Raw genomic sequence first — 11,861 nt, forward strand, 5'->3', positions numbered from 1 at the left:
GCGTCGTCGCAGCAGCGCGTGCGGCCGCTGTCCGTGCCGCTCGCGCACTAAACGCCTAATTCTGTCTGCCATATTTGGACTAGGAATGTCCAGGATGACGTCGTGTGTCCGGGGAATGCGGGTTTGTAACCACATTTATTTAACTACGCCTTCTCCAGTCTGAGCTCCTGGTAGGCACTACACAGGAAGAGAGGGAGAGCCGTGTAGGAAAAAGAAACGGGACGCCCTCCTCCTCCTCCTCCTCCTCTTCCTCCCCTTCCTCCTCCTCCTCCTCCTCCTCTCTTGGCGGATAACGGTGTCCAAGAAGTTATTCAGGAGCGACGCAGACAATAGTCTTGTCTTGCGGGCTTTGCTACGCGTCCATCACTGCTTATTAATGCTGTCCGCGTCCGGTTTGTGTCACACGAAGAGGGAAACACTCGGCTGAGATCATATCATGGACGACCTGGGTGAGTATTAGTGCTGTGCTTCGTTTGAAGGGTTGTAACTACATGCTGGGATATCTGGAGGGGATCTTTTTGGGGAAGGGGTGGTGTGCCCAAACAGAGGAAATAAGCTCCCTGCTCATTCTGGGAAAATCATAGTGGAGCAGAATTAGCTTTCTTTGTCCACAAGGACATGTCTGAGGCTGTAGTAGCCTATAAAGGAGATTTAACAGATTTTATATTATAAAGCAGTGAGTGGCCAACACTTCCATTGAATAAGGGCTTTCTTCTCATATGTCACTCTATGTTACATTATAATCCTCTTCACATTGTGCTTACATCCTCTCAGATTGTATTTTTTTTTTTTGCAGAATTGTGTTTAAATTTCAAAGCAAACAGGAAATGCTCACACAGGTAACACACCAGCTGCCACTTCATAACTCTGTCCGTGTCAGACCGCTGTAGAGTGTTTCGTGCCTGCCCTGCAAATTCAATAAATTCTTTGTAAATTAGATTTACAGCGGGCTTTCCTCATCCGTCAACATTAACAAGTCAGGGCGATGGAGGGAGGCCACATGATGTGCAACAGAGTGTTTTCCATTTTAAAGAGGGAGCGTGCCCTGTTCTGTCTCTTTTCTCTTGATAAAGATGTCAAAAGAAGATGTCTTCTCTTTCTCAGAAGAAACATTAAGAGAAGCGGACTCTTTGTGTTTGGAATAACTGTGTCGGAAAGGCCCTGAAATAGCCCAGGGCCACGCTGCTGTTTCAAAAAGCCACAGAGTCCAATGAAAATAGAAAGGCCTTTCTGCCTCAGCTGCCTTTTTGCTTTTTTTTAACATGAAGTCCACTTCAGAATTGAGGGATGTATGTGTTTCAAGTAATGCTGGAAGGAATTGCTATATGTAGCCAAGCACATCTGGGCACATCTGGATCGGATTGCACACAGTGAGACCCAGTTACTGGGTGACGGGGTGAGTGTTTTTAGTCAGGCAGTGGCCATGTTCGGGACACTCGGTTTATGCTGTTGTCCAACAATGTTGTAAGTTTATGTATTGGATCTGACGAGGCTTTTAGTTGAGAGAGACCACTTGTTAGAGAAGCCTTCGGCCAACACAAACAAGTCGTCAGGCAGCTCTAAATATGGTCATAATTCCCATTGAGAGAAGTTCAGCTCCTTATATGAGCAGTTTAGTCCGTAAGGGTATGTGTGTGTGTGTGTGTGTGTGTGTGTGTGTGTCTGTGTGTGTGTGTGTGTGTGTGTAAGAGACAGACACACAGCAGGGAGGAGGAGGGCAAGTAGTATATGCACAAGATTCTCACCACATGGCCGTACCAGAAGTGTGAATCATCTGGGGGCAGAAGTGACCACAGCGATGGCCTGAGGCAGAGCAAATTAGTTTGAATTAACATCTGTGATATCAGTTTACAAACGCTGCCAGGTTGTGAGAATCTGAGGCAGATTAGAAAACTCACCACCAGGTCCATTAAGTAGCTGTTCTACATGGAATAAATAGAACTAAATGGACCGTTTGGTGGTCAGCACTGCCGTTTCCAGGGTCGAGAATGAACTTGACAACATGGACAAGAACTCTGTAACGTGCTCAAAGAAATAGAAATTTTATCTATCTAAATTTAAATCTATAGCTCCAGTACCTTGTACACTCCCCGTGCTGCTCCATGTTACCACAACTCATAAACCACAGCAAAGTTACCTGGTTTGTCTGGAGTGATGACATCTGGAGCACATGATTATAATTAAAGCCTTTTAACGAGGGGCAGCACCTTATTAAAACGTCTCCACTCCAGTCCACAGATCCTCTCTCTATTGTCCTGTTTGTCTGAACCTGGTTTAATCACTCATTATGATCCTAAAGGAGACATTATGCTCATTTTCAGGTTCATAATTTTAGTTTGGTTTACTACTATAATAGATTAACATGCTAAAAGTGCATTAGTTTTCTCACACTGTCTGGTGCTGCAGCTCTGTATTCCCCCTGAAACGCTCTGTTTCAGCTCCTGTCTCTTTAAGGCCCCCACTCTCCTCTGATTGGTCAGCTCACACATGCCTGAGCCAACAACAAAAGAGCAGGTGTGCTTAATCAGTTCTTACATGCCAAACTAGCAGCTAGGCATAAATTATGCAAATATGTGACGTGGTGACATAGTTTGATGTCATAAAGTCAAAAAATTAAAGGCGGGACTACTGACGAGGTGTTTCAGGAGCAGGGTTTTCTGTGGGAGAGAGGAGCTTCTGTCGTTGTGGACTTTGACCTTTTTAACTCTGAAGATCTTTTACATGCACAAGAACCTAAATACTATACAGTATAACACAGAAGGAAAGGAAGAAACCGAAAAAGCGTAATACTGTGGGTCTCCTTTAAAAGGATCTACAGTAGATCAGCGACACCCAACCAGAGGTTCTTGTGCCTGGAGGACATTTCTACAGTTTTAAGGGTGATTATTCATTGTTATTAAATAAATGGGACTTGTTTTTAGACACTTTTCACTTGTTCCATTGCTGATGTAATTGAAGGGGCCTTCCACCAATTTTACCCATAAAGATAATTTGATTAGTCACGAGGAGTACCATTCAGCCGAGTTGTATAATGTCCTCTGTGGCTCTCTTATGCAGTTGTGACATCATATTGGAGTTCTTGGTACTTTGTTTCCAACTTTTTATTCTTCATGTGCAGTATCTGACTTGGCAAAAGAGCCAGAAGGAGAGTCAAATGTGAACGCCTCACATCAGCCGATGTAATTAAAATCCAATTAAGATAACGCTGTTAGTGTTGTCAGTGAACTGTATTTGAACCCTCACGCAAACAACCGTCTTGATGACTCTTTAACATCGGAATCTTCTCATCTCTACCGTCCATCAAATGATGTGAACACAGCTTTATTTATTTACATTTCTTCATAGTGATGTCATCAGTTATTTCATCTTATTTAAGCAACTACAGACTCCCTGCATTAAGTTTATATGAATAAGGCTTTATTAGGAAGATAGACAGATGCTAATGAGTTGCATTATGGGAAATGTAGGAGCCAGGGTTTCTAGGGACCAAAGGCCAGAATATATTAGTCTCTGTTGTACTGACGTATCTCTCATAACTCTCACAACTTTTAAGAAGTGCAATGTTAAATCTTAACTGTTAAATCATATCCAGTTTAAAAATCAAGGGTGGTGTTGATGAAGGGGTACTTCTGCCCATCTGATGGGGCTGTAGTGCATCATCAGGCGCTAAACGGCTGGGAATCCCTAAATAAATGCTTGGTGTGGTATCACCAGTGTGATAGGTTTAGTCGGCGTCAGACAGCAGTCTCTCCTCTACGACGTCTGAGTCTATGATTACTCATGTTCAGTCCACTTTTCACAAACTCTGCACGTACATGGTCTGCACAGAATGATGTCATGCAGCGACAAACCTAACTCTTGAGCAAGTTAAGTTTCTGGACAGCTTCCACTTCAGCATGGAGTGAGTGTGTGAGGGAAAAGTGGGGGCAGCTGGAGGAGTGGATTTTGATATCAGTTTCCAAACACTCTTCCTCCTCTGCTTCCTTTCCGTGCTGGCATGCCTTGGATATGAATGCAGAAATGTTTGTGTGTCTCTAATAACTTCACTGTGTTCATGGATTATCTCTGTGCCAGTTCGATGTTGTTGCTGCTGTGTCGGTCACACAGGCTCTCTGTGTCTCCTTAGGGGTGCCTGAGCCACCTAACTACCCTCTCAGTCCTCGTATTGTTGTGTTTGGTACGTAACTGTCTGTGCATGTGTTGGCACGTGTTTCATTCTGTCTGATTAACCACGTCTAAACATCATATGTTCTGTCACTGGCACTGCATCGTCCTTAAATCTGTTTCTTAACTCATTTCTCTTCCTATTCTCCTTTGATGCTTCATAAACAAACTGATAGCACCATCAGGGACATTCACAAAGATAAAAAGATACATTCTGGGGAAGCTAACTATCTTTAATTCTCATCGAAAAGCTAAATAAATTGTAAATCTAACCAAACTTCCATCACATTCATGCAGCTATGTGTTATATAATTTCTCTCTCTCTCTTATTCACTTTATTCTTTACCTGTCTCTCCCCTACAGATGCCCTCCTCGCTGATCTGGAGAACACCGGCTCTCCTCTAGCTCGCTGTCCCGTCCTGCTCACCTCTGAGCCCCCACAAAATGCCGACGCTCCCCCCGAGGAGACCACCGAAGGCCGGCCACCACCACCCGCCTACACCCCGCAACAGGTAGACGATTCACTGCCGGGGATGGATTCAGACCAACTTAAGTAGCATCTCGTTCAATGAAAGTCTTAATTGACTGTGCATTTGTTTTGTCTCTCAGACTGTTTCTGCCGCAATGAAATCTACCCAGAACTCCACTCCAGACAAATTATACAGGTAACTCCCTCCTTAATTTTACAATAAAGTATCATCTGCATGGAATACATTTCCTAGCCCAGGTCCATACTATGTAAAAAAATATTTGCTGACCAAAATAATCGATTAATCATTAAAGTCATTTCTCAAGTAATAATGTGACACATATTCTGGTTTTAGCTTCTTAAATGTGAGGATTTGCTGCTTTTCTTTCTTATTTATGATAGTGTATGTAGAGTTTTTGTGTTTTGGACTGTTGGTTGAACAAAAGAAGCAATTTGAAGACGTCACTTCGGGCTCTGTGAAACTGTGATTAGCATTTTATACATTTTTTTTCACATTTTATAGACTAAACTAATCGATTGAATGTGAAAATAATCGGCAGTTCAATCGATTTTGAAAATAATTATATAGAGCTCGAATTTTACAAGCTGCAACATTAAAGTACTGAAGTATGAATGCATCAATAATTACAATTATTATTCCATAAAACGGTCCATTCAGCATAATGAGTGGAACCACATTCTCTAGAAATTATAAATAACTACGTGTGTCATTTTGTCAATGACTGTGTCCATCGACATGAAACTACTGTTATGGACACATAAGAATATTCTGCTGCCATGTGACTAATTTCTGAATGGACAGAGTCCCCTGTGATTCATGACATAAAGACCATGATGAAGCTAACCACATCAGTGACAGGATGTTGCCTAATCGGTCTTGTATTTCTTACAGCACAGTGTGTAAACCGCGCTCTCCCCGCACGGCAGATCCTCCACCGGCCTTCTCCTCCTCCTCGCTGCTGGGGGGAGGTCTGAGCGAACTTGACCATCTGTTACAGGAGCTCAACGCCACCCAGTTCAACATCACAGGTTGGTGGTGTGATGTGACGTCTGTGTATATGTTTTAATATCCCTGAACTTTCTTATATATGGCCTTGTTTTTGTCCTCAGATGAGATCCTGGCTCAGTTTCCTTCTTCTAAGAAAGATGAGAGGGATAAGATTAAGGATAAAGCCACAACATCCTCTTCCAGGTACCCAATGTAATCAGTTTAGTCAAAATGAAATCATTGACATAGTCATGAGATAACATACAATTAAGAAATGATAGAAGACAATGAATTCCCTGATGAAGTGAGCTCTGAAGATTTTATTACAGTTTCCTTTCTCCGTAAGGTTTGGGCTTATTTTTGGTATGTTTCGGTGTGTTTATTAAAACATTTGAATTGTCTTTTGTGTTCTAGCTCTGCGAAGCCGTCAGCGACATCAGCCACGCTGGAGTTGGACAAACTGATGGCGTCCCTGTCAGACTTCAGAGTCCAGAGCACAGTAAGAGTCCACACACCACAGCACAGAAATGAGACAGCAGCTAACCCCTTGCTGTTGCAGGCTTTAACACAGCTCACACTGACTCATGGTGGATTCATGAAGACGTTCACTTGACTTCATGATGACTTCACTGTTACTCTGTGGCCTGGCCACAGGGCAAGCCTCCTGGTATAAATAAGCCACCAGATAGGGCCTGAGGATGGAAATTAGTCTTGGTGGAGATTTTTTCCAGCTTCGAAAATAGCTTCAGATAGCTGGAAGTCAGAGTTAACGATCTATATTTGGTGTGGTATATAATCCAGTCATTCTCCTCTTCAGCGAGTCAGTGACTCGCATGTGAGCAAAAGAAGTGATTGTGTCATTTCAGGCTTGTTTGATTCCAGTGTGCCGTCCAGCTGTTGGTAATAAACAAGCAGGAGCATGAGGTTATGTGAACAGAGTTGTGATGTTCAGTACATTCCAACGTGTTGATGCGTACCAGGTTTTTAACTATGCTAGCATCCTGGCTCGAGGCACAGCAGGTCAGAGCCCCGCTTTGGTCCAGACTATAAGGTGTCATGATATTTTCTACATTAATGTTCCCCAGAGATTTTTCTGTGGCTTTACCATGACATTAGCATCATCTAACATTAGCGTGCTGACAAACTTAGATGACGAACTAGGTAAACATTATCCTTGCTAAACATTGGTATGTTATATCAAACATCAGTGAAGCACTGCTAAACCTAAATACAGTCAAGACAAGATGTCCCACAACAGGCTACTTCAGACAAACTCCCAAAGAGCAGCCATGAAGTGGCTCGTAGCAACCAGACTATTTTTCAAATACTGTGGTTGTGGTTTGTTGCAATCTGTAGTGTGGTTACATTACATTCACTTTAATTAAAGCTGCTATTAGTGGAGGAATTGGTATTTCTGCCACTTGTGCAATGAGGCTCTGTCCTTAATAGTGCACAACTTTTTACAGGCCAATAAACAAACAAACAAAAAACAGAGCTCCTGATACATGGAATAGCCGTTTGAAAGAACTAATGTTTTAGATGTACCTTAAAGCCCTATGTTTGCAAACATTAGGGCAAACTGGCTTTTTGAGTTTGAATTATGTTGGGGTGAGAACAAAAACAGCGCATTGTCCATCTAGAAGACCTACAGCTCAAGAAATAAAGATTACAAACTAAAAAGTAACAGTGCACCGTTAAGATTGTTGTTTAAATACGTTTGATTAAGACATTGCTGTTCTGACGGACTGATTTGATGATTTAGACAGCAAAAACTTTGTCCCACTTTATCACATATTTTGCCATTTCCTGCATTTGGCCTCTTAGTATAAAGATGCCCCATAACACAACAAAAGGAGTCCAAATGTAAACAATATATGAGGCTATTAAGAATCAATGTTAATATCAGGATTTCTTTCTTTGCTTCCAAAAATCCTTGACAATGTTAAAAGCAGATCTTGTGTCTTTTTCTATGCTCCCTTTCTTTCTATCTCAGCTCGTTGTCTCTCACACATCCTCATATCTGGTTGTCAAAAGCTCTACAGTCGCTGTCTTTCACAGCAATTAATTTCAGAGCAACTGTTGGTTGACGATGAACTCTTGGAGAATTAAAATCCCAAAGACAGATGTGCCATCCATCATTTGTATTTGTTCTCTCCCAGCCAGCTGCACCCGTCACTCCAGTGGTGACAGCACCACAGCAGCCCGCCGCCCCCCCAGCACAGACCTCGTCTGGCGGCTCATTGGACAGCATGCTGGGGCTGCTTCAGTCAGACCTGAGCCGACAGGGAGTTCAAACGTCCTCCAAGGGAAACTGTTCAGCTTGTCAGAAGCCAGTTGTAGGACAGGTGAGTTAACAGAATAAGTATATACTTGTGAGTCTATTAATATCTGATAGTTAAAACCATTTTCCAAAAAAATTATTATCTCTGTCAATTATAACAATATCATGAAAGTAAATCTAACGTCTTTCATAAAAAAGACTGTTGTTCATCAACCAACTCTGTACTGTTTGCTCGTGCAGGTGGTCACGGCTCTCGGAAAGGTGTGGCATCCAGAGCACTTTGTGTGCAGCGAGTGTGAGACGGAGTTAGGCAGCCGCAACTTCTTTGAGAAGGATGGACGGCCGTACTGCGAGTCGGACTACTTCACGCTCTTCTCCCCTCACTGTGCACAATGCAACAAGCCCATTCTAAATGTGAGAGACTTGGATGTGCATGTCTCATGTAACTCTGAGCCCATTCTGACATGAGCAGCTCCATTTACATGAATAACCTGAATATGTTTTACTTTTCATTGCTCTTGTTTAGAAAATGGTCACCGCTCTGGATAAGAACTGGCACCCAGAGTGTTTCTGCTGCGTTAAGTGCAGCCGGGCGTTCGGAGAGGAAGGTAATGGGCGGCACATCCTGTCTGGGCTCAACACACAATTGTTCACAGTGAACTTCAGCGGGGTCATGCTTATGGGCTTAAAAACACTGTACAACCTAAACATATTCAACTAATAATTAATTTAATGATTGAGCAAGATTAACATGATGGTTGTTTGTTGTTTATATAAACTAGAAATCAGTTTTTATGGATTTTAACATACTGTAAGACCCCTTGGGGCTCATTAACCCCGTTTTCAAAAGCTGTTAACCTCCTTAAAAACATTTAGTTTGTAAGGTTTTCACAGGAAACTTTATGTTCTGTTGCAAAGGCCCTTTCACGCTGTCAAGAAGTCAGAGGAAACACTTAATCTTTGGCACAAAAATGGACAAATTCAAAGCTTTGCCTGTATCCTCTGCAGGTTTCCATGACCGTGAGGGCCAGCAGTACTGCCAGCAGTGCTTCTTGACTCTGTTTGCTTCTCGCTGTCAAGGCTGCAGCCAGCCCATCCTGGAAAACTACATCTCAGCTCTCAACTCTCTCTGGCACCCACAGTGCTTCGTATGCAGGGTGAGTGTTTCTCTGTGGGTTTGTAGGCCCTGTCAATGATGACGTTTGCTGCATTCAGCAAACAGTTGCATGTTACAGTTGTGGTTCTTATAGACTTTTTCTGAAAGACTCAGCTGCGTTTAGGAATTCAAAGGAACCCTGTCGAGTTTTCTTGTCAACAAGCAAAAGCTGTTCACATCCAGTGTGCATCCTTTAAGTCTTACAAACATGTTGAACTTGTTCCTGCCTCATTAATTATTTGCAAAGTTTATTTTTTGAACATTTTGAAACCTGCATTGTTTACATCCATGTTTACTTGCTAGCTGTCTTCTTCACTATAAGGTCATGTGATACGCAGATTGTCAGCCTTACATACTGTTGAGAACAATGAGGTCAAGTGCTCTATAATAATACTTCTGAACATCTTGGAGATTTACAAGGACTGAAGAGGAGTTTATGATTACACATGTATTGCACATATTGGGGTTGTTTATGGGCTCATGTTATGCTCACTTTCAGGTTCATTCTTTTACACTGGGTGACTACTAGAATTGGTTTAAATGCTTTAATGTTCAAAAATGCATTATTTTTCTCATACTCCATTACTGCAGCACCTCTATTCACCAATGGAGTACTCCATTTTAGTGCCTGTCTCTTTAAGGCCCTGAGTCGGCTCTGATTGATCAGCTCCCACAAGCCTGAGCAGGCACCGCCCACTGTGTATCGCATCAGCTCTGCCTATGTTTTTACAACCATGCTGTGCCGGGGGCGTGGCTGTGCGTGATGACTGTATAGTTGTTACAACATAACTTTACCTGACGTCCTGACGGCTTGTATAAAGGCACAGTTTCTGAATACTGGCTGTGTGATTCGCACACACTTAATGACAATGAAAATAATTAAGTCTACTCACTAGAATAAAATGCTGGGCACCAGACCTTAATGTAAAGAAATAAAATTCACAAACATTTTTAATTAATAAATACAATTTCTTGATTTCTTTTAAATTCTCAGAAAATTAAACAGAGTTTGGTTGGTAGCCTGTTTTAGGTGGGTGGGGTTTCGATGTGCAGTTTATTTATTTATTTATGACCTCAGTATTTCTAAAACCTTGCTACGAAATCCTTTCGAATGGGTCAGGGGACATTTCAGAGACCAACTAACTTTTGTTTCATATGATCTATTGAGCAAGGCACATAATCCACAACTGCTACTGCTCAGTGGCAGTTGTGTGTGACTGTGTGTGTGTCAGCAGGGCGTTCCTGAAAAGAGGCACTGCTCCCTGAAAATCTAAAAGAGGTTTTTAAAAAAAATCAAAAAACTAAAAATAAGTTGGTATTATGTCATGAGAAAGTTGTCATTTCACATGACAACTTTCTAATTACAGCCCCATGAGTCAGAGCTCTCTGCTGTGTCTGAATCTCGCTGCCTCTCTTCTTCAGGAGTGCTACAGCCCCTTCGTCAATGGCAGCTTCTTCGAACATGAGGGTAAGCCTCTGTGTGAGGCCCACTACCACCAGTCCCGTGGTAGCATGTGTCAGGCCTGCCAGCAGCCGATCCTGGGCCGCTGCGTCACCGCCATGGGGGCCAAATTCCACCCCCACCACCTCGTGTGCCACTTCTGCCTCAAGCCCCTGAGCAAAGGCTGCTTCAAGGAGCAGGAGAACAAGCCCTACTGCCACCCCTGCTTCATCAAACTGTTTGGTTGAGGACACAACAGGACGTGAAGAAGCTGTATGACTCTGAGTTCTCAGTTTGTTTGTTTTTTTACAGTGGAAATGAGGGTGGAGCTGGTCTCTTTCTTACTTTTAAGAATATTAGAGTTGTTAGAGGAAAGGGGGAAAAAAAGAGGATCGTCCAACCCAATTCATTTCTGTTTATTTCACAAAAACAGCCCAGTCGCCAGAATTAAATGTAGGCATTCAACTTTTCTGCAAAACACGGATCAGTTTAAATTTGACTTTCCTACAATACGTCACGTTCACATTACAGATATATAGGCTGACTTTCATGTCAGGTGGAAGGGATGTGCCAGTGACAGTTGTTCGAGACAGCTTTTCTACATTTATAATCGCGTTTGGACATTTTCCAACCATGTTTGTGGTGACAAAAAGAGGGATTTAAAGTCAAAACATGATCTTTCCAAGTGCTGTCTGTGCCAAAAACCTAACCAGAGCATAAGCACAGCATTGTCACGACATAAAACTGAAAATGTAACCTGAAGGAATGTAAAGTTTCAACATACCCGTGGTTTGCAGAAACGCACATTGCCAACATTTATTGTGGCAGCTGGGTTGAACAAAAAAGTGGACTGCATTCAGACTGGCAGTGTGAAATATGTCTCTAATTACGAAACAATGCCAAATGATTTTTTGTCATGTATGTAAATCTTTGCATACTGTATTGATTCAAATTGAATATTGAAAATTGAATTGTTTTGCCAAAGGTAGAAAAGAAACAATGAATTAAGAGCAAATGTATTGTTTCTGTGAAGGACTTGTACTGTTGTGCGAGGAAATCCCCTTTAATATATTTGCTTTATATTGCAAAAAAGTACAAGTGCCACTGCAATTGCATTTATATATTGTATGCCGACTGCTACATATTGTATGTTTTTGTGTAACAAACTAAGCTGTCATATGTTTAATGTCAGATATTTTGCATTATTCTTTCACTATGGCTCTATGCAAACTGCCAAAGACAATTCCAAAGAATTAAATAAAGGAGAACACAACTTGTCTCGCTGTTTCGTGCTGAATGAGTCAATGGATCAGCTATGAGGAGGAAAAATTATGCTTTGAG

General features: G+C 42.1%; 1 protein-coding gene across 2 annotated transcripts; it reads left to right on the forward strand.

Annotated features, from left to right (window-relative positions):
- The first annotated feature begins 62 nt into the window (after window positions 1-62).
- Window positions 63-11,797, forward strand: LOC311250932 (transforming growth factor beta-1-induced transcript 1 protein-like). Of its 2 annotated transcripts, XM_084343088.1 has the most exons (12): window positions 63-449; window positions 4,127-4,177; window positions 4,528-4,676; window positions 4,774-4,829; window positions 5,547-5,683; window positions 5,765-5,846; window positions 6,057-6,141; window positions 7,802-7,987; window positions 8,164-8,337; window positions 8,450-8,531; window positions 8,932-9,080; window positions 10,502-11,797. In XM_084343088.1, exons 1-12 carry the CDS (start codon window positions 437-439, stop codon window positions 10,766-10,768), a joined length of 1,431 nt encoding a protein of 476 aa, XP_084199214.1. In that variant the 5' UTR covers window positions 63-436; the 3' UTR covers window positions 10,769-11,797. The 2 variants fall into 2 exon arrangements, with proteins under 2 accessions (XP_084199214.1, XP_084199215.1); XM_084343089.1 differs by lacking the exon at window positions 4,127-4,177 and having other exon boundaries at window positions 66-449.
- Window positions 11,798-11,861: the final 64 nt, after the last annotated feature.

This window comes from Pagrus pagrus (assembly GCF_965226575.1).
Source record: "Pagrus pagrus genome assembly, chromosome: 21".
NCBI lineage: Eukaryota > Metazoa > Chordata > Actinopteri > Spariformes > Sparidae > Pagrus > Pagrus pagrus.